A 24280-nucleotide genomic window follows, 5' to 3' on the forward strand; every position below is an offset into this window, starting at 1 on the left:
ACAATTGTTTTTGTTACAGATAATACTAAAATAATGTCAATAACATCAATGAATATTGAGGTTTTAATGACTTAAAATTATTCAATGGATTTTATACAAGAAAGTCGTCCTGGAAAAAGCGGGTCTTATAAGACTCGTTGAAACAACATGATAGTAAATGCGATGGCTTCATTTTCAGCAACACTAACAGCAAGTACACATGTTCCGACGTTAATAAACATCACTAGTATCAACAACAAAACGAACATTACGAATATTGAAAATTTACATCCGGATTGGACTCAACTAATAGTTTTAGTAGTAAAAGCTTGCGTATTTGGTACAATCATATTGTGCGCGGTTTTTGGTAACGCTTTGGTAATAATAAGTGTGCATCGACACCGAAAACTTCGGGTGATAACTAATTATTATGTAGTGAGTCTTGCCATGGCTGATATGTTGGTGGCGTTGTGTGCGATGACTTTTAATGCTAGTGTTGAACTAAGCGGCCAATGGCTTTTTGGTGCTTTTATGTGCGACGTATGGAACTCATTAGACGTTTATTTTTCAACCGCCTCTATCTTACATTTATGTTGCATAAGTGTTGATAGGTATTACGCTATAGTTCGTCCATTAGAGTACCCACTCACAATGACAACAAAGACTGTTAGTTTTATGTTAGCAAACGTTTGGATATTACCGGCCCTTATTAGTTTCACACCAATTTTCTTAGGTTGGTACACCACAGAGGAACACAAAGCGTATAGATTAGAAAACCCCGATTCATGTGATTTCGTCGTCAATAAATATTACGCAATCATCAGCAGTTCGATTAGTTTTTGGATTCCAGGAATCGTCATGTTAACTATGTACTTAAGAATTTATAAAGAGGCTATTAGGCAACGGAAAGCCCTATCACGGACTTCCAGTAATATTATACTCAACTCGATACACCAACATAGAACATCTACTTACAATCCGAGATACACGGAACATTTTCTCCATCCTTCCGATGGCGAACTTATGACGATTGGCCAGATAAATGGGCGAAGAAGTACTAGTTCCGGTTCCGCTATATCATACGGAACCACCTCTGGAGACAACAGTAAAGCAGCGACAGAACTAAATATTAATGGTAAGTGATCATTATCTTTAATTATTTAACGTTACGCGTCATTGAAGCCATGTAGGTATTGTGTTCTACTGAACATAATGGTCATCCACAATATGAATATTAATTAATGGGCACAACACAATACATGAAAGGGCATTGATTTGAATACAGCCAATTAATTACTCTGTTAAAAAAAATTATTATTTATTTATTTAGATCATTCTTTCATTCAAAACGTTTATAATTCTATCATTTAAAACGGGCTTAATTGAATAATGCAATTTCCATGACGTACCAATAAAAAAACCTAATTCATGTGACAGGTGGATCTTCAAACGTGTTTAATTACCACATGTCCTCGTTCGAGTAATCCGAATAGCGTGGAAAATAGGTTTACATGATTATAAACGCGAATTGAAACTGCAAGCAAATTTGTAATTATTACAGGTGTTTAGAATTAATACAACGAATGAAATTTTTGTTAAGAGAAAATTAAAATATTAGTTACTCATAACTTCTTCCGTCTACGAACTTAGGATTAAAAATGAATAAGTATTCGCCAAAAGTAGAACACTGAAGAAAGCTTAGTGAACTTAATGGAAAAGTACGAACTCTTTGTTACTTCTCCAAAAGAGATTTTCAAAGTAGCTGGTTTCTGATGTTCATTGAATAATAAGAAACGTGGTCTTTCGTTTTTAACTTTTACTTCAAAACTGTTTTAATCAGTACATAATATTAAGAATGAATAGAATTTAATACCTTCGTTATAACACATTTTTTCTATTCATATACTACATAAAATCTCCTAACGTTGAAAAAAGTGAGTTTTCTTGGTTTGCCAGTGACATAGAGACGTGTTAAGTGATTCTAGGGTAAAGTTTTTATTATTAATGAGCACATATATTAGGTTTTTAAATTATTGTTATTGATATATTGCCAATATTTGATGGAGAGCTTTTCCCTTTAAAATAATCCTAAAATGTGTCCATATTTGAATTTTAATAATATCCCACCTTGGTTTCAAAATATTACTGTAAATATGTATTTTTGAAAACCAAATAAGTTGCCCTCGACTTTCCTTTGAAGAATCAAAAGCTATTCATTATTTCAATCCTGCTATTCATTGCCGTCCTCATTATCCGTTTCCTGGTAATTTAATTCATTACAGGTATACTCATCGTTTACAAACGATCCCGCATCGCTTTGAAGTAACTTATAAAAAACATGGTTTTATTTCAGGGGAGAAATACTTAGTACTGAATATAATTATTAATATTTTAAATTTATTCATTTCATATCCAGATGTGGGTAATTTTTTTTATACTAACTACAATAGATTTATTATGTCCTTTACAACTTATGTACCATTAACCCTAAAAAAGGAACACGATATCCCCCCGAGATAAGTTTTCTACTGCTACCATAAAAAAACCTGCCTCCATTTCATAGTCAAATATAAATCTTCTGCTTTAATTTTAAAATTATGTTTTAATTGAAAATTTTTCAAGGTAACTTTAATAAGTTTTCATTATTTACAATAAACAAATGCATTTTTTTTCTTAAATGTAATTCTTGTGTCATTAGAATTAAATGGTAAAGAATAGTAAATATGCTAAATAAAATATCGATTTGGATGTTGTATTTTTTGTGCAGAATGAAACAGCTGAACATTTATTTAGTTTTATAAGCAATTAATTGTTTTTCCATACAAAATAATATTTAGTTCACTCAGTACGGTACTGTATTATTGATTTTACTTTGTATATAGGTCAATAGGGACAAAACCTGTACAAGGGACGACGGAGGCTACGCGATTTGGCCACAGCCAGTATTCGACCATAATCTGAAAAGCAGGACTAGAATAGATATATGTAGTATATCCGGGTACTTAATGGTCTATGAAGATGACTTATTATTAGGTACAGTGTAGGTTGCAAATAAATAATTTTTAAAAAAGTTGTTGGAGATTCTTCTAGTAGATCATTTCTTACTCAAAAAGGTTGTTTAAAAAGGAATGATATGATTGATATTAATCCCTGAGTTGAAAATAAATATTGACCGGATTCGTACGACCAGAAATCGCCAACGGCGTTAAAGTAATAAAACTGTTTGCTCAGCTGCAATCGTTTGGTTCCACAATGATTTTAACGCTATTTATTGTGCTAATAATATGAAAGGATTTGTATTTGAACATTCCCCCCAAATTGTATCGCCAATAAATCAAATAATTTCTCAGCCAAATTTCCAAACATAAAAAAAAATTATTATTATTATTATTTCTTTTTAGGTATTTCACTATTTTGCATAAAACTCTTTTATTATGTAACTAACAGTTTCCTCAAGATAGTATTAAATTTATCCTTGTTTTAACGACGCCCTATACCTCGATAAAGATTCAAGAGCAATTTTCTTCAACGCGCTCGGAATATAATCGAACTTCGTTAGTAGAAGGTTAAGAGCAAAGTTTCGACTATTACGCAAGATGCCTTTGACAAGCTCCTCTTCATTATTGTCTTCCATTTTTACTCGTCTCGTTCTTTTAGTAACCGTGGCAATATCGGCTAAAACGTTTCGCGGAATAAACCAGCGTTGACGTCTTTACCATTACTTTGCGTTTGATGTTATAAAAGTCTAAAAATGCGACTTGTTAAAAGTTTTTAGATATTAAGCGATATTAAGATTTTCTGAATGTTGGCTTGTTATTTACAATCTGAATAAGCCGTGAAAGAGAGAAACAAAGTTTGATATATACGATTCAATTTTGAGAAAAATCCCGTTCATTTCGTGCTCGGCAGGTATTCAATTTCGAAAGCGAAACCGTAGTCAAAGTAGTAATTTTTTTCCACTCAACGAAGCTCGCAAAGACGTCAATCACACGAGTTATCCATCAACGTTTACTAACCCTGCGTACCAAAAGAGATTGGCAATTTTCGGTACACCGAGCTCCCTTTTCAATTTCCATTGATTTACAGAACAGGTCCGACGACGTGCCTCCTTCGTGATGCAAAAATGTAAAGAAGTGACCCTGACCTTACCATCACCATAGTTGACCTTATCGCATAATATTTGAATTTATTTGCATAACTTAATCGGAGGTACGTTAAAAATACTTGTGACAAAAATGAACTTCTTGGTATTGACGTGTCCAGTAAAGATAATCTTTATATAGACAATGTCAAAATAATTAATGTTAAATGTAATTACACTAATAGTAATAAATAAAGTAAGAAGTGTGTTCCTTTCAAACCTATAATTTAATTCCAATCTAGCATTAATGAAACGACTATGGAATAAGTTCAACCACCTCAGTGTAAAATTTAATTAATTTTTAACGTTAAAACTGCTGAATCGTAAACCAAGTTGCAACCAAAGCGGTCACGTTATAACTGACTGCATCTTGTTCTATTTATAGCCGCTCCGCTGCAAATTGCTTTTATATCGCTCACATTTAACCCTAGCGTTGAAACATTTATTAACCCTGTATGAAATTAATGAGTTTTTATAGAAACTATTATAATTATGTTGAGAAAAATTATAACCGAAGTATAATTATTTAACGTTTTCATTGCCGAGCAGATTCAAAGAGCTTTAACCCCTGCTTTGAATCCCCCACTATATGTGTTATTAATGGTAATCAGAAGTGTTGGACTGTCGGTGTAACGTCCCCTCCGAACGATACGTAGGCTCGACCCCTCAACGTCTGCGCCATTTAACCCCTCCTTTAATACTATCACAATGTTATTTTAACTTTATTGTTCACTTTTTTCGACCCATACAATGGGGTTGGGGTTATAATAATTCCCAATATCTTGAATGTTTTGGTCACTAGGAAGCAAGATGAGAACATTAAACTACGAGTGTATCAGAAGAAAACGCAAACGAACCGGTATCTATAAGCTTCATCCCATCAATATCTACAACAGAAGAGGTCAGTGATCCTTGTTTCGTTCTTGTGATATCCGTCGAAAAAAATTTGAAGAAAGGAGATGGGTCTCTGAAAGATGTAGTTCAGAAGAACAGCTACACTCTGACTGATATCTAGCAGAACCACCAAACGACACATGCAGAAGGAAGGCATGCAATAACATTGCCACACTGAAGGACACACGACAGATTTCGATAGGGCCTAGGTGCTAGCTAGAGCCAAGAGAATGACAAGAGAGGCCATAGAGAATGCACATGGAAAATGGTGGTTAACTCGACGAAATTTTTTCCTCAAAACATGACAAAAACACCAAGTTGATAATTACTAATTAGACTTAATTGATTATTAATTAGTTTTCTCTGAGTAGGTACTGTAATAAAGCATCCGAGACAGGTTTTACCTGAGAGAGAAACATAACCTCAATTCAGTTGACAGTTAATTTTTAGTTGCTCATAATTTTCTTAAAACTATTAATATCCTTTCTAAACCATCCAAAACGGGAAAATCGGTGTCAGCTACATCTAATTTATTAGATTCCGGAAGATTTTGGCTTTTGAAAATTGGATTTAAATTTGTAAGATTCAAATATCATTTGTGGTTGGAGAATCTTGAAACCTCCAATGAACGGTTGAAATAGAAACATATATGCATCAAATACGAAATTTTATCTAGATTAGTGAAGAATTAAAGAAGATATTAATAAAATAAGTTTCGGAAGTTTCAGTAGTTCGAAAGAAATCCGCTAGATGGCGTTTTCGAAGGATTTGAAATTATTTTAAGGGAAGAAATGGCGCGAAATTCGTCAGTCACTCAAGAGCGAGGGTTAAAAATAGAAGGAAGAATAATTTCTGAAGAAGGGGAAAAGGGTATAAGAAGAGGAAAAAGTTGAAGAAAGACAGTCCAATTTAATAAGAGTAGGAGGATGGTTGTTTTAATAAAAAAAAATCTAACCTAAAAAAAGTTAAAAAGTAGTTTCCTAACCTTAACTTAGATAATTCAATCCAAATTTCACGTCGAATCAAGATTTTATATAGCCTAAAAAAGAAAAGAAAAATTTAATTCAATAAATTTAAATTGGAGAAAGATTACCTGTGTTCCTGAAAGATTTCTGATGGCAGTTACTACACCAGATTCAAAGAAGTCCGATTGAAGAATAAATATCGGAACCGAAGCTTTCCGGATTCTTGTCCATTTTCCATTCCTAAGAGGAGTAAGAGGGACCTTCCAATTACAACATAACCTAAAAGTTATTTAACAGAGTGGGAATTTTGCTGTTAATTTTGATGTCAATAATTGAAGATAACTTACGAGTCAGTTGAAGAATCAAAATTACGCGATAACACTGTTACTTTCATTTTAATTGAGAATCTATCGATTATTATCGACAGAGTTAAATCTTTAGTAGTTTCTTAACGTAAACATAATAGTTTGACGTTTGACATCTGTCTTTATTGGCGTTGCGCTCTCTCAGATAACGAATTTAAAAGTAGAAATCTGTAATTTAAACTTTCCTTTTTGAGTCTGAATTCGCTAAATTATTATTTTGTAAAAAGAACACTGAGATAAGAAAACTCAAAAACTAAAATAAAAATATTTTTTTTTTTAATAAATGACTGCAGTTATAGCAGTTTAGTTATACAGTTAAACTTTGATATATGATAGCTAATCCAATTACCAAAAAAAAAATGTTAATGAACATTATTACTGCAACAGTTTTTTTAGTACACATAAATATTACAAATATTTTTCAAAATAGCCTCCTTCTGCTAGAATACATGCTTCACAACGACGAATTAAAGAGTTCTTCAGTCGAATTAAAATGTTTGGTTGATTTCTTATTTCAGTAGCAGCCATTTGTATTCTGTTTAATAACTGTCCTCGAGTGTTAATTTCCAATTGATACACAATTTGTTTCATATGACCCCATAAGTAGAAATCCAATGGATTAAGGTCGGGAGATCAAAGTGGCCAAGCAAACGGACCATTATTACCAATCCACTTGTTTGGAAAATATTGACAAAGCTGTGCTGTATTTTATTGTTATCTACCATATAAATGAAGAAATAAATAAAGGTTTTATTGGTAGATCGCATGCTAGATAATTTATAAGTTGATACAGTTCAGTAAACTTGTTGCATTACATATTTATATTTCCACTAACACCCAAAATCAAGCAAAACTAAAATATCAAATATTTGTTTTAATAACAAGCAATCCAAACAATTTAAAATTTTGCAACTATGAAATCACCTACAATAATTTCCCGATCATCGACGATGGTATCTCAGCTTCCATTGTATATTATTGCATCAGAACCAGGGGATGCATATTTAATAGGGATTAGTAATCGATCCGTGGATCCGATGTTGCTATATAACTAGATAAATAGCGACTGAATTTACTTTCAAAATGAAAAGGATTTCCCATTTAAAAGTACGATTATTCTTGGAGTTGACGTTTATTACGTTACCGGTTGGAGGGTGCGTAAAAAGCAGGAAAAGAAGAAAAGTGAAATGTCAAAACGGAGGACGTACGGGATAACGTGACGACTCATGAAAAATTCATCTCGTTTTCACGGAGCTTAAGGAGCTATGAGGGACTATGTTATTTACAGAATCGAGCCTTTGTGCACTGTATTTACCGGTCCATTTGAGTTTCGGGGCTCCGAGAGCTCTCGGCCTACATACAAATGGGGTCCTGTCAATATGTGTGCATTACGACCTAATTTGATGTATGCACTGACTTCTATAGAATAGCTCGGCAAATATTACTCTAACACGACGCCTGTGTATTTACAGATTTCTCGTCTATTAGATAGTATTAGATCGTATTTTATTATATTTATTTAGGAATAAACACTATCAAAATAAGTTTTTGTGGGAGTAATATTAAGAGAATTAGTTAAGTTGATTTTTTCTAATTAAGTGTACAATTTAATTTCATTCGTAATGAGAGTATTAATACGTCAACGTTGCTGTTAAATATTAGTCTACGAGGCAGTTTTTAATTACACTTCCCGTCAACTCGCGCAAGGATATAATGAAGTCGTAAAGTTTCGTGCATGACATACGTTTTGTGTTGTTTCATACAAAAAGAAATTCTAGTTACGTATGAACGAACGTATTTCAATGTTTGAAAAAACACTAAAGCGTTTCAGTAAAAATCCGCAGACTATAAAATCAAAGTACACGATACCATCTCTTGTTAAATTAAGTTCCTGTCATATTTATAGACTCGATTTTTACAAAGATAAATGAACATTACCGCAGGGAACAATCGAGTCCGATCCAGTTGATTGCTTCGCGAAGAAAATACCCAGACGTCTGCTTTAATTGAGTTTCCGATTTCGTATTAAAGTCCTCCGCAGGAATTGGATATCACCGAACTACTTAGATTTTTTAAATTAAAATTATTTTAAAGTCATATAAATCGTTAATCTGTAATAAGAATCTCTTATAAATGATTTAACACAATTACAAGTCATCAAAGTTAGCGATTTTAATAAGATGTCAAGAATTTTGAAGAGTCTTAACCAAGTTTAACGTCAAGAACATAACAAGACAGATTTTAATTTAAATCTGAATAATTCCGAAAATCATTTAGATTCGAAATATTTGTAGTAAAACATTTATAAATATAATATATATAAAGCTATATTAAACTAATTGAATTTTTCTTTTCATTCTATATAGATTTGGTAGAAATACTTTGATATCCTCACAATCTGATAAGTGGTGTTACGTATGGGTAAAAGCTTTGGCAAACTTAAGCCTGCTTATTTTGCACCCTTCAATATCGAATGTAGTAAAACCATAAAATCCTCTTCAAACATTATTTTCCAATATCCAACACAAAAGTGGTTTCATAGATATTTGCGATATATTGTGAATAAAGCCTTAAAATAATAATCAAACAATAATAAATATCTTGTAGGATAAACGAGAATGCAAGAAAACGTAATTCGTTGAGACGAGATCAAACTTCAATTGAAGTTTATCTTGACATTTATTCTCAATAAAATGCAACAAAGATCAGAAAGAATTGCGATGCCAAGCATTCTCGGATTTATTCCAACTGCCGATAGAAGAGGCTCGAAACGTAAAGTATTGAGGCAAAACGTCTTTCGGCCACTTCCGTGAACTTTTCCCTGGCTACGTAATCGACGCTATGGCCGACAGGTTGAACCCCGCCGGGAAAATCAATAGGAGAGGCCCCTTTTGCGCCCCGGGAACTCCTCTTGCCAAAACAAGCAGAATTTCGACTGGTGGCACTCTTACTTGAAACTTATTGTTGTTACAAGCGACGCGACGAGCCGCAACTTTGCACGTTAATCAGGCGCAGTTGTCAAAGTTTGAGGTTGCGCTTTAGAGTAACACTTCGCCAATGTAAGTGTTAATAAATTTTAAACTAATGGTAAAATTTTCCACGTCATCACCAACACTATGTGAAATGTGAAGTCTGATGTAAATTTACTTAAGCAGCTATCAGTAAGTTCATATTATTCCAATAATATTCTGGTCCAGCAATTCAATTCAGTAACTGTACATATCTGACCGGTATTTTGATTCCAGTTCAATGAATTCGTTACAGGCAGTGTTTGCCTTATGGACATAGTTCGATATTACTGGGTAATGACAACGTTATTAATCGCTCTTAGACAAAATCAAGTACAAATCTATTTAGAATATTAATAATTTTAGAATATTCACACAGTTCATTATTAATTGTGGTAACGATTGGGATGGACGACGTAGTTGAAATGAATCATGTAAAGAGATATGATGGGAGTGGTAAAGAGAGACATATTAAGTTACTGACCCATACAAAGCCTGCCAGTTTTTACTGCTTTCTTACGTTGGATAGTAGTCAATAAAAATATGTAGGCATCTAGGTTCAGCATCTTCTTGACCTTAATGGTGGGCGTCGTTATTCTTTCCATTATTAGCAAACAAACCAATTATTGCGTTTGATGGAATAGTTTAGCCTTGAATTGGATCAGTTCACCAAATAGATCAATGGACGAACATGGATTTAATCACAATCGAATCCTATCAATTGCTATCCAGCCATAAGCTTCTTTATCCTTAAACCTTTATCTTTATCGAGATATTTTACCTTGAAGACAAAAGTTATTTTAATTAACGTTAAATAACATAAACAATATTTAGAATTTTCCCAATTAGTGTGAAATTCACTCCTTTTAGCAAAGACTACTCCTAATTCTAATTAAAAGTTAAATATCAGGTCTACGAATATGGTTGGTCGCCGGGGAATGAGAAAATTCAGTTAAATCGGAGTTAAATTTGACTGCGTATTTCAGTACATAAAGCTAACGTCGTCGGAAATCGACACTTATAATTAAATTGAAGTCAACATCTAAGTGATCCACTTTTCAATCACCACTCGCATTAGACTTAGTAATACTTGGGCCCAACAATATATGGATAAATTTATCAAAAATGATTGATTTAGTGTATGTCATTTAGATTAAAAATTAAATATATATTACCTAAAATAATGCCGCGAAATACATCCTAGTTTTCTTATTTCTTTCAGGTACAACAATAAGACAGCAATCTAAAAGTTGGAGAGCTGAACACAAAGCCGCCAGAACTTTGGGTATAATAATGGGAGCTTTCATGTTGTGCTGGTTACCATTTTTTCTATGGTAAGTGAGCGCCATTTGGGCAAGTTAAACTAGTAAGTAAGTTTAATCCAGTTTCAAATTATAACTTTCAAAGGCATGTACTTGAATTACACGGGACGATATCACGTTACGAATTGAAGTGCGTATAATGATCTTGCTTTCCGTCATGATTCGAATTGGTTCAAATTTCAAACGGAAAGCTTGACCTTTACCGTTGGCGTTGTTTATGGGTGAAATGGCCGTAAAATTAAGGAACTGTTTCAGTACAAAAGATTTCTAGTGGAAAACCAACGAAGCGCGTTGGAGTAAAAATAGAAAATTCTCTAGTGTTTTGTCCATTTGTGACGTAACGTCTTCTAAAATAGGAACTAACACAAAATACTGTATTAAATCGCTGTTATAGACTGTTTTTGGATTATTATGGGGAATGCGTCTCTTTAGTTAACACCTATCAAAAGACTGTTTAATACGTTATGATTATTCCGATACACATGTATGCGTTCAAAATAATAGAGCTATCGATTTCTAACTAACGGTGTATATGAGGTTTGGCGTATAAATGCTCACGTCACGTTTCCCAGAGATTGCATACACCCAAACCCTCATTGCAACCAGTTTTAGTAGGATTCAAATTAGTGTTGTATTCATGACCAGCGTAGGATAATTGAAATTACCCGGAAACGATGGACAGGTTCATGTAAATATTAATATGAATAAACCAATTTTTTTTTGATGTTTTAATTAAAATAGTGAATTTAATATTTCATACAAATGCAGTTTTATAGTAAACATAAATTTTTATTTAATTAAAATTTCTTAAGAGCGTTCAATATTTAAGTACGTTTAATCCATTTTGTTACTGTTGAGATTACATATATCGGTGTTTAGCTTTCAAAATCCTCTCTGATCCTCGTAAACACGAGATCTTAAAATTATTAAGTTCTCGCTACTGCACTAAGTGAATAGATTACGTTGATTAAAATTTCATCTGGCTTTCGCGGCGTGGCTTCCTTGGTCGGTAAGCACAGCGCAGGAATCTACATAAGTAATTAGTTCCTATAGAACAAACAAGCAAAGTATCTTAGCTAATGTGTATTTAGAGTTTACATGTTTGGTCACTACGCGATAGCGTTAAGTAATTTGTGTCACTCATGGCAGGTACTTTAAAACTTAAATTATGTTATATTTGTAAACATGAAATTTTAGATGTAGTAAATAAGTAAAAACATATTGAGCTCAGCTTTAAAATTTTATTTTTTATGATTAATTATTTTTATCATTATAAAAAGCAGGACAGAGTTTCCAGGAAGTATGAAAAAAACATCACTTATTCTCTGAAGTCTAAAAGAGGAATTCTCCGAAAATATTTACACCATCCTTTGAAATTGATTATTCACCGTAAAATCTTTCAAATACTAATGAATTTCGATTTTCTGGAAAGAAATTATTGTCATAGGGAAATACAAGTGTTCCTATTTTCCACCCAGATTATGGGAGAATTTGTGTTTAGCGTTTAATTCATCTGTAATTCGTGACAAAATAGTTTGCGTATGGGTTTCAGCTAATTACATAATAAAGAGAATGTTTTTAGAGGGATAATAATTTTTTGATCTCCCCGTCTTGAAAATCAATTTGAGGCAGATATGGAACTGGGGGGAAAGATTATTTAGAAAGGATTTGTGTAGATGGTGAAGGAAATGCAGAATAGATATTGAAGGTGAGTCTTGGGGTTGAGACTTCGGAATATATATCAAGAGAGGAGTTGAATCTGAGAGCTGGAGAAGATGAGGGTGAACCTTTCTGATACACCAGTCTAGTTCCTGAATGGATGTGCAAATTCCTTTTTGATCATGCAAGCCACTCCTCCCTGCCCCAAGATTTTAAAATAAGTTGATTCCATACTCCTAAACTGTTCTAATTCTTAGCTCTTGTTTCTTACCTTTTAGATTTGAAGTGGCCACCCGTCGTGTAGCATCTCTCCGTTAAAAATCGACATAAAAAATGTTAGTAATTTTGTGAACGAACAGATTGAATTATCATTGAACGACTTTGTACGAATAATACATAGAACAGTCTCGTCCGGAGTAAAAGAGCAGATGGAATTTTCGACTGCGGTAAACTAAACTTTAATCCGATATCCCCGGAAAAGTTTTAGCCGAACTGGAACGCTTTTAATCGTATCACAATGGTTAAGGGAAACCATCGTTTCGACCGCCAGAAAAGTTAAAAACTCGATAGAATCAAATTTTTACTACCTCTAGGATCCAACCCAATTTCAACAAGACCGCACCTTACCACACTAATAATCCCCGCAGATATCGTCGTATTTCAGCGTTTGTATAAATAAGTTTAATAATAAACTTTATTATATAGATATGAATCTATAGATAGTGCGTATATTGCCGTATAATAATCCTTATTAGTCGCTGTTCTGTAATCCAGGCAATTAAATTAAAGTTTAATCAGTCGTGAACTCTTGTATGACATAGTTTCTGAACATGAAACGTACTTGATCTAGGTTATAGGAAAATTGATTGTTAACAAAGTTTTGCCTCAAGTAGAATTCAACAAATGCTTATTTTAAATGATTATGAATAATCATAATTGGTGAGAAAGTACCATATTTTCCAGGATATTTATTTAATAAGCTAAATTCTGAGTATTCGAAGCTTTCAATTAATAAATAAATTAATGATTATATTCATTAAACTGCTAGTGACACATTGACAAGTTGGGCGATAACAAAGCACCGCAAACGGCTTTGTTCCATGATTCCTTTGAAAATAGTCTACAGTATCTACAGTACAATTTAATAATCGACACCGCATTACGTGTTTGTATTTTTCTCGGAAACCGTTAGACCTTGGAAAACGTGTTTTCAACAAATTCATCCTATTAATATCAATAAATTGGTAGCGGTTAGATAGATATTAAACACTTTGAGATTATACGTTAACTTTATGATTTTATTTCCTACATTAAACTTAATATATTTCAGCTATGCATAGTTTACATGCTGCCAAAGCTAACATTCTTAGCTGTCTACATCAACTTTCCTCTTAGCGTGGTTATACTACATATTCATACATCATAAATTCGTAGATGCAACTCGTTCCTCACGTATTGCCCTGGCGAGCTGAATTATACAAGTTCAAGTAAGATTTATCGTTGCAGCGAAAACGATTTTGGTAATGCGAAGTGCGCCAAAGTTGCATTACGAATTTCTAATGTAATAACTGATTTTGGCATTCCAAATATAAATTTGCTAAATTTATTTTCCGTTTCGGTTGAAAACGTAACTAAAATCTATATTTTCTCCAACCCTGTTACGCAAAACAAAAGCCTCGAAGTTGAACGTACCGGTATTGTTCACCGTACTTAACGTATCTTGTTTCAAATTTCCAGTAAACTACATCCATTGTGTTAGAATTCCAGAACGAGTCAAGAAAAAACATTGTTATTAGCACAATTTTTTTAAACATTTTTTAATAACATTCATTTTAACAATTCGCCACAAATTCGGTAAAAAATTCATTTTTTTTTCTATAATTGAAATTGAAATTGCAAAATACCATTTCCACAAATTGTATTAATAAAAATTTTATATATTCAAAAATCGTTGTGTAAAAAAGTGTAAACAAATTGTATTATAAAATTTAATTATGGCTTGTGAATAATGCAATTTCAATTCAACTCCAAAATGTTATCGCACGCCAATAACCCCTCATCTAAAAATACTTCTAATTCATCACATGTTAAACTGTCCAGTTGTTTCGTCATTTCGTTTAAGCTGTTAAGGTATTCTTTCTCAATGAATTTTGTGTCCTCTGTTGGAAAAGATTTTAAATATTTTTCAGGTTTTTCATTTAACTTTTCGTTATTGATATTTTCTAAACATTTATCGATATCTCGAAGCTTTTTACGAGCTTCTTCAAACTCTAACATATCCTCCTCAACCTTATCTTCCTCTTCATTTTCCTCAGATTCTGACTCGGCGGAGTTTATATTCAATAGATCGTTATAACGCTTTTGGATATCATACAGCTTTGTTTCCAAATCGCTTAAAATCGCCACATCTTCGTTACTCAAAACGTTCGTCTCTCCTTTTTCATCAGATTGCACTTCATTCTTCATAATTTGATTAAAATTATTCAAACTCATCAACCTTCTTAATTCATCTTCTCTTTGAAGAAAATCCTCCAAGTAACTATTTATCACAACTCCGTTATTTTCGATTTTTTCATCATCAGTTATGTAATCTGAAGGATCGTAATCTTCGGTTATACAAAAATCATTAGTTTGTGAAGATGAAGTTGTGGGTATTTGAACAACTTTATTTGATATATTAATTGCAGGTAATTCTGTACTTACACCTTGAATGGTAACTTTATGTATGATTTTTATTTTGGTTATTGTTTAACTTACCAGGATCATCAACACCAATATTATCGATACATCCTAGTTTATCCATATTAAGGCCGTAGTGGTTAGAAGTAGCTGTAATAAATAGATAAAACAACGAATGACAACAAATTATGTGTAATGTTAGTAAAATGTCAAAGTGATTGATTTTGATTAAATTAACTATATTTATAATCATAGCATACTTTATAGCAGGGTTTAATTGTCATGTGAGAAATGCCAACCCTAATGTTTCTAGTTCTAGTTTTAATTGTTATTCAACATTAGATTTTGCTATATTTTTATTAAACGAAAAGTAGAACTAACACTAGACCTAGAACTAGAAAGTATCATACGTAAAGTAAGTATTCAGACGAACGGCTAAACCCGAATGTTAACAAAATTATTTTCTCTTGTTAAACTCTTAATTGTTTTAAAACAAAAAAGCAATCTTTAGGGAGATCCTTAGAGAACGAGATTTTGATGTTTTAACTTACAGAAATGTAGGATTACAGCTGTCATAAAAGATACGAATTAAAGTTTAACCGCGAAGAGATCATAAAACAGCTTTAACGGTGATAACAAGACGAATTTGATGTTTAAAAAGTTTTTTAAAATAATATGTATAAATTGATCATAATCATCAAAGCATTACTCATAATTGACAGGTTAACAAGAAACCTTTGAGTTATTCATTGAACTAAATTTATAAATCGATTTATCAAATTGATTACATTATGTTTGAAAGAAAGATATATGACATTAAAGTTGGTGTAAACTTTGATAATCGATTAAAGTTACACCAAACTACGACCTAATAGGCAAATAACAGGAAAGTTAGTAGATCGTCTTATAAATCGGAAATTATACTAAACTCGTCTCCTTTGATGTAGAGTAAAGACCCCTTCCCGTTATAAACAGAGTTTATTATCAATGAACGGCCACATTTGCCTGTTGTTGTTCGTTTAGGTGCCCTGAACAGGTTGGTTATTGGCAAAGCTCGCGGCACGTCGTAAAATTATCGGATTGCCATAAACAGCGATAACAGAGCATTTGCATACTCAGGTAGTAACCGGTCTTTATTTGTTACAGGTACGTAATATCGACTTTATGCGGCGGAGATTGCTCGACGCCGGGCGTCGTCGTCGCCATGCTTTTCTGGATCGGTTACTTCAACTCCGCCCTTAACCCCCTCATATACGCTTACTTCAATCGAGATTTTAGGGAGGCTTTTAAGGATACGTTACTTTGCGTCCTACCATGCTGTTTTGGATGTTGGAAGAATCCAGCCAGATTTCTCTAGCAAAAGGACGACCTTCCCACCACAAAAATTACCGCTCCTATAATAGATGAATCTCCGGAACGCCTTAAAGACGAAAGGTTGTAAAAAAACGTGTATTATAAGTTATTAAAATTAATTTTCATTGAGAAAATTATTTTCATCCAGCTCAAATTGATACACAAATTATAAACGAATTGTAGTATTTAATAAAAACGGTTGATGGATTTATTATCAATGATATAAATATTTCTTGTTCTTTCTCTAGCGAATAAAAACATTGCTATATTTCTTGCAATGAATCGGTGTAGAAATCTTAATAAGATATCTATATAAAAGGTGTTGATTTTTTTTTTATAAGATCGATTCGCTGCTTGTGATATAAATAGATATTCCACCTAGCTTAGTTTTAAATAATAGTACAAGGGTGTACATGACAACGGATCTCAAATTACTATCCAATTTAACATTTTTTTAATGAAGCAATTATTTAGAAACATTTTTAATTGGTTCATTAAATTGGTTTAGTTGCGTAATAATTTATAAAATCTTTTTAACAAACTATCTACATATTTGGAACAGTGGTTCTCAATCCATTTTAAAGCAATTTCGAAGCAATCGATATTTCTTCCTTGCAAACGTTCATTAATAACCTATTTAAAATTATGTACTTACCAGAAAATATTAGGTGGTATTTATCCACAAACTACTTTAAAAACGCTACATCCACCGATATCGATCAATTAAGTTCCGTTGCTATGGCTTCCTTATTTTTTTGTCCCCACTGTAAATAATTTAATAAATATAGAATGGTAATATAAAAGCTACAGCGTCCAACTTATTTTTTAATCATACTAATAGCAATAAAGCAAGACTTTAGCGAGCTAATCAGTTAACTAACTTACGTTAGATGCTAAATCTCATTATCCCAAACATTCCTAAAAACATTAATCTGCATATTTCTGTGATATTGCGCTAAAAACGATTGGGTATAAGATAAGATGGAATGTAAGATCATAAAATAATAAAAGGAAAGTGTACATTTCCAGACTTAAAACGCATGTATACGCAAATAAAAATTAAAAATTTACTTTATAAACAGAATTAGCTAATTGTTAAGTTCTTTTCTAAATCTGCGTGGTGATATCTGAAATGAATAGTAAATAAAATCGCATGTAAATAAAAGTAGCAATAAAATGTTTCTAATATGGTGCAAGTTACATATCTAGGTTAAGCTAATCGACTAAAATAACATGTATAATGTATAAAAAAATATTTTCTGTAAGAAAGACGATGAAAATAACAAAACGGTTGTACAAAATATTATTTTCGGTCTTCCCCACTTGATGCTCAAGTTTACCACGGAACTAAAAAAAATCCTACGTTGCAAAATACATCGCTGACTCTGCACGTTTTTTTTTAAACAAGCTCTACAAAGATATTTAAATGATATTAAAATGTACGTGTATTGTTATACGTATGTTGTATAAACAGACAATCGAGTAGGCCTATTTTGTATAAAAAAATAATATGATTGTGTCATGTAAACCGGATGTCTGACTAAGAAATGTATAAATTAAATGTTATATGTAATAAATAAAAAGCTATACTCAAACGATATAATGGAAAATAAACTGATTGTTAAACTGTTTGTAATTTTTTCTATTTATATTTTATCCCATCCAGTTAATATATGTATGTGAGAAAATTTAAAATTTAAGCTCAGCTTTTTTAATAGAGATATATCCGACATCTATGATCGCGCATCTAAACCTTTTAAAAAAAAATCAATAACCCTTAAAGTAAAGAATGATTATGAAGCGATTTCTAAATCTACCAAGAAATTACAGTTATCTAAATACGATATTACAGAAATCTATTTTTCTTGTATATTCGACATCTATGTTCATGTGGCAAACTGAATCTATTGAACAATAATTATTGTTGCTTAAAGATTTCTGACTCACTCTACGCAATTTCAAATTTTAATTTCGCACCACCACCATCTTTTGTTAACTAGCTGTTTTAAACGATAATATTTAAACGTATACATTCATTCGATATTGTTAACTGTATGCAAAGGTAAATAAAAGTACGAGTTTATTAATTTGTTCTCTTGGATGTAGCGTTTAGTTTTGTTTAGTTTACAGTATACCTTTTAAATAAAATGTTATGTTACAAGTAGAAACATTATTATACAGTGAATTTCATTTAAAAGGCAATATACAAAAATGTAGTATATGTAGTATCGTTGTTTACCCACTCAATGCTGTAAGCTTCTTAAGCTAAATGGATATACAGGTCATATCAGGCAAGTGACTTACTTCCCCACTACTTCATTAAGAACTACCAAACTCACCTCAATTTTTTCCATATCATTGGTGTTAACTATTCAATGCTGAATGCGAAGTACTATTAAGAGAATGTTTAGAGCAGCGAATTTGTGAAATTTATGTGAAATTCAGTACCCAATATTTTAAAGGTAGTTGAGGTCCAAAATTAATTTAATGATGATTTTGATGATTCATCATAGGCTTATAGGCTTTCATGGTTGTCAATGTTATAGCTATGATATGAGTAATCTGACAAGAAGGTGAACAATGGATTTAAGAATTCTTACATAATTTAAATAGTCAGTATCCAATTTTAACAATTACCACTATATTAATAATTAAGATGTTTCCTTAAAATAAATGTAACTAGTAATAAAGGAAGAAATAGAAATGCAAAATATAATGGTATCTAATTTTATGAAATATCCGGGTAGGAGTTTTAAAATGGGTCTTGGAGTGAAATATTTTATGAAGGGTAAGGTCGCGTGGAGAACCGCTTGAATTCTCTCAGACGTTTAATTTCGCACGAGTGACTCGATTTTGTGCAGAAGTGAGCGGATTATAGTATAATACGACACGGAATAAAATGTAGCCGGATTTATGCTTCGTACACACCGTATTTTATGTCGAAGCATTCGTTTTCCAAACAGGTTGTTTAACAATTTTAAATATTAAAATAATTTACCCGGATATCTTGTTAAAATAAGACGTTTGTAAGTTTACGTGCGTATCGGATTACCCAAAACGGACGAAATTTCTATTCATAAATTACGATCCCTTCCGAAAGGATCATACCAGCACGTATGATAACGAAGGAAATCGTACTTCGTCCTTATTGATCGTAAAACGGGGCGGTGAATAATACACATCCACGCCGGTGGTTGTAGTTGACCGGAAAATTGGTATTCCACTCGTACTAACATCCTGCCCCAATCAATTTCATACATTATTCATCAAATACAGTAAAGTATACCATAACTGAAGAAGACACCAAATCACTACATACCATTAGGATTTTTTCATAATATAAAGATTTCAAACTATCACCTACAATATGTAGGCCAATATGTATGCCAGAGTTATATCAGTTAATATAGCAAGTCGCAAGCGCAGAAAAGGAAGTCTATGTTTATAAATAAAGTTTGGAACGGAGTGGGATATATACACAAATGAAGATTAACGACAATATGTCCACTGTATAGGACGAGAGTGGCAAAAAGGTTCAGGGGAATAACTATGTCAAATGCAGAGATTCTTTCTTTTATTTCATATGAATTTAATATTTATCTCCTTTGTTTCTTCATTATATTTGTGCAATTCATTGTGAAGCCGCAAAATACTTCATTTCTAAATGAATGAAGAAGTGGTGAATTAACGTATTGTTAAACCGGTTAAGTATGAAGCATCGTATTAAACAAAAGGGGTCGAATGTCATCTGCCACGCCATATGGCTTTGTTCTGGACTTTCAGCCGTTTCTAGATAACGTGCCCACACTAATTGAACTCACGTGGTTACTCATGCATTGATTTTGCGAAGTTGTGAATGCCAACTTTGCGTTTGGGGAAATTTGGGGTTCGCGGAAGCCGTCAGCAATTTGTAAAGCTGACTAACGATTTCGTAGAAAGTATATGTTTTCAACGCCTCTTATTTAGTAACTATGATATTAGATTTTAGTTACGATGTACGGTTTGTCGCAAATTGTGCTCGTGTTGCCGGGTCTCTTTAGTAGTGTGAATTTGTATCACAGGCGAGGACAAATTTCGATTGGATAGTCGTGCACTTGGGAAAGCGGGTTAACCCACTGTTGACATTATCGAACATCCCCTAGGTAGTATATTGTATGCAAAATAGAATGGAATACAAATAGAATTGAAATCGTGTAATAAATCTTGTACTTTGAATGAATGAATGAGATCGCTTTTTTATTAATTTTTACGAATTACCATTTAAGACATATTAAGTAATCTGGATTTTCAGGTTACTCGTTCTTTTCGGTCTAATGAAAATTTACGCTAATCCTAGGTAACAAAAAGGAAACCCTAACAAACCCCTCTTTGTAGCAATAAAAGGATCAGGTTTAAGGGTTATATTAGAAAATAAAATTGATGTAAATGAACATCCTCGATTATTCATCCAACGTTAATTAAAAATCGCATTTTTTACGCTATTAGTACACGAGTTCATTTCGGATTCCATTTCGTAGATCTGTACAACTGCAAATTGGTATTGTTTTTTGCCGTTTGAAAACCCCCACATTAATTAGTGTGGAAAACTACAATCTCAGTTGAAGAAGTTCAGAGCTTCAACTGACATCAGAGGGATTCTAGCACCACTCCATATAGCGCTTGCTTTATATTTAGGTTTCAGTTTATTTTAATTTTGTTGGCCCCTTTGAAGAGCGCAGGTGTTATTAAAATGAGATCCGTTTACGGGTCAATGTTGCATGTAGGTACAACAGAACATATTACCACTTTTTAACTAATATAAATAAAAAAAATCAAAATTATAAACTAAATCGTGCAATTTCATTTGTAATTACACGTTTCTCGGTGTGAATTATTTATACACGACTTGCAAGCTGTCAATTGCACTGTCACGTACGTCCGATACGTGTTTAGTCAGAACACGTTCAATTCCCTTGTAGCTACTTGTAGACTATGGCTTCAAGGGAGTACCGAGTGACACGATTTCTGCTTTACATTCAAGTGCGCAACATTGGTGTAGAGGCACCTCTAAATTTTGATATTAATTTGAGGTGGAAATAGTTTGTAGATTTCTAGATAATTGAAAATATTTCAATAAACACGATGAGTGAAGTTTCCGATATATTCTATGCAAAATTGTATTGGTGGAATATTAAAGATCCATTTTGAGGAAACACAATATGGAAATTGAAAGCACACCTGTGAAATGTGAATAATTTCAGCAAGATATTTCGACGCTTTCTATGAGGGATAAGAATACAAAACAACCGTGCATAGCATACAAGATATTAAAGAAAATGTCGATTTTATTGAAATGTTGGTTCTCACTTAAAGAGAAGAGTTCTGATTTTTTTCTTAATTTTCTTTGAGAATGAAAGACTTCTTGTATAAATAATAAGAGTGCAAAAAAAGTTTTATTATTACTTTGTAACTATAAACTAATTCGAAATGATTTAGAGAAGTTTTAATGGCTTTGAATACTTTTGCAATGCCATAAAGTTATTTTGAATAGTTTTAGTATCAGTATTCAATCATTCTGAACAATTTGAAAGAGGTACGAACCAGTTCTTGAACATTTAGACAAATTTTCAATAATGACCAACTAATTTTCAATCATTTTGAACAATTTCAAATAACTCTGAACCAATTCTTAATTATTTAGGCAAGTTTCCAATGATTACCAATCAACTTTCAACGGGTTTGAACAACTTTACGTGTAGTCAATCATTTTACAGTTGTGCACCGGTTTCCAAGTATTTAGACAAGTGGTCAATATGATTACCAAGTAGTCTTCAATCTTTTTTAACAACCTCGAATAGAATCAGTTTGCAAACTTTTGAACTGATTTGCAAATATTTGTTCGATTTTCTAATGATTCAGAACAACTTGAAGTGGCCATGAACCAGTTTTTCATCATTGCCACTGATTACTAACATTAATATGATGACCAGTTTCAAAAGATCTTCACTCAATAAAGCCAAAGCCAGTATAATAACCAGTTTTAAATTGATCGCTGAGCCTCACTCTGCCGCAATCGACCTCGGTTTAATTAATAAGAAGATCTACAACACCTACCTGATAAAGCCTTTGTGGTTACACAAGTCGACTAAAATCTCACCTCGTTCGTGTATTACTTCTTCATTAAATATGCAAGTATAAGACTTTTTATAACTTTTTTTTGTAATTTGTTCACATTGTAAAGGATACTCTTAAAAGAGGACTTTTGCTGTCCAATCTATACGTATTGCTTTGTTAGGTTGCCCTACTTGCTTCGCAGCGTTATTGAAGCATGCAAATCGCTTTTATCGGTTCGAGATGCTGAAAAAAGAAACGTTTTATACAAAGTTCAACCTATATTTACATTTTACAACATTTCTTACAAATTACTTAAATCACTCTATGATTTTTTTTTCGATATAATCTTTACAAAAACATTTTGACAAATTAAATTATTAAAATATTGATCATATTCAATTTAACTTTTGGTTTGTGACACTAAAAACACAAATGAAAGTGAACTATTAAGAATTTTTTGTTAAATATAACAAAAAAATTGAGTTTGCGAAGTAGAACCCCGGCGGCCTTATGAACGTGAATGCAAATATTAGCAATTATTATAGTACTCGGAACGTTCGAAGTATTAATTGATGTTTACCTTATAACCTCGATAGTAAAATCGTATTACCTGGAGTTTCGTGTTATAATTGAATTTCGATGGCCCATGTTTCACATGGATGTTAGTTAAAAGGAAAAAGTAGAACGCACCTTAATTGTGTTTACATCAAAGTGCTTGTACTAAAACAGCCTTCCTACCTTGTAACAAGATGCTCTTAAAATTTAAAATTAAAATTGGTTCAGGCCCTTTTCGTTGCAATATCGTTTACCAGTATTACTCTTTTCGATTTTCCGGCTCTCGTTAGACTACATGGAATTGCTTTCAATGATACATATTTATGATCTCAAAAGATTCTATTTGGAGTAAACAGATGAATAATAACGAATGCGGGAAGGTAAATTGCAATTTTAATGTCCAGTCATGATACGCGCGACGTTTCAATCGAAAGAGTCAGGAAATACCTAAGTTTTTTTGTTACAAAAATATAAATGTTGATTTACTGTGAATTTAAGTATAAATAATTATAATTGAAATCCATTCTACCAGTTGTCAATTTTGAAGTAGGTAAATAATTTAAAGTTTGATTTTGTGCTAACTAGTTTCGGCCCTTGACCGAAAGTTTGACTTAAATTCTATATTAATTAAAAACCAGTATAAAAGTATAAAATCAAACTTTAAATTATTTACCTACCTACTTTAAGTATAAATGACTATTTCGTTAAAAAATTGCGTGTTTTTCAAATTTTCGACCATCGAAATTGAACCTTTTGTGGTGGAAAGGTATTTTTTAATAAATGTTGTTTCAGTGAGCTTCTAAATTTATCTGTGGGTTAGCGACGGCATCGGTAGGATTCCGGTAGGATACCGTACGAGGAGGGTCCAAAATGATTGATGGCACTTTTACTTTTGTAAAGTTTCGTGAAAGGAACCAAGAGATTGTTATCAGGATTTTGTGGTATTGTTATAGGTTTTGGGCCTTAAAAATTTATAACTTCCCGGATAGACACTCAAATAATATTTTTTGCTATAATTTATAGAGTTATCCCTATGAGACTGTAGTAGAAATTATCAAGAACCTGGGGAGGTTGGATATTTACATAAATGAATATTCGATAAGTGCCAAAGGTTTCGAACCGGAATGAGATCAAAAGCAGTTTTCAATTAAAATGTATGAGTTTTGTTAAGCGACCGAAACTTTTCTCGGTAAATTACACGTTTCTCCTTTTTACATGACATTTCCTTTTTGCCTTTGTATTTCACAATCTATATTTTTTTGGCTTG

General features: G+C 32.4%; 2 protein-coding genes and 1 long non-coding RNA gene across 8 annotated transcripts in view; 1 reads left to right on the plus strand and 2 right to left on the minus strand.

The window, feature by feature from the left end:
* LOC111427226 (uncharacterized) overlaps positions 1 to 6465 on the minus strand; it is a 34093-nt gene extending 27628 nt beyond the window's left edge. For 4 of the 6 annotated variants that reach the window (XR_002707920.2, XR_002707918.2, XR_011639611.1 and 1 more), the window contains exons 1-3: positions 6327 to 6464; positions 6108 to 6258; positions 6000 to 6053 (exon numbers count right to left, since the gene is read on the minus strand). This is a non-coding gene — a long non-coding RNA (uncharacterized lncRNA). Of the gene's footprint in view, positions 1 to 5999; positions 6054 to 6107; positions 6259 to 6326 lie in introns of all 6 variants that reach the window. The other 2 variants (XR_002707921.2, XR_002707917.2) reach the window with 2 other exon arrangements.
* Positions 1 to 17996, plus strand: part of LOC111427224 (octopamine receptor beta-2R-like) — a 29492-nt gene extending 11496 nt beyond the window's left edge. The window contains exons 2-4 of the mRNA XM_023062242.2: positions 20 to 1114; positions 10575 to 10686; positions 16159 to 17996. Of these exons, the coding sequence (XP_022918010.1) occupies positions 148 to 1114; positions 10575 to 10686; positions 16159 to 16369 (1290 nt within the window). The 5' untranslated portion in view covers positions 20 to 147 and the 3' untranslated portion in view covers positions 16370 to 17996. The remainder of the gene's footprint in view (positions 1 to 19; positions 1115 to 10574; positions 10687 to 16158) is intronic.
* LOC111427225 (uncharacterized) lies at positions 13668 to 15213 on the minus strand. The gene is made up of 2 exons (XM_023062243.2): positions 15091 to 15213; positions 13668 to 15038 (listed from the first exon to the last, which is right to left on the minus strand). Exons 1-2 carry the CDS (start codon positions 15134 to 15136, stop codon positions 14350 to 14352), a joined length of 735 nt encoding a protein of 244 aa, XP_022918011.2. The 5' UTR covers positions 15137 to 15213; the 3' UTR covers positions 13668 to 14349.
* Positions 17997 to 24280: the final 6284 nt, after the last annotated feature.

Source organism: Onthophagus taurus, chromosome 2, assembly GCF_036711975.1.
Source record: "Onthophagus taurus isolate NC chromosome 2, IU_Otau_3.0, whole genome shotgun sequence".
Lineage (NCBI taxonomy): Eukaryota > Metazoa > Arthropoda > Insecta > Coleoptera > Scarabaeidae > Onthophagus > Onthophagus taurus.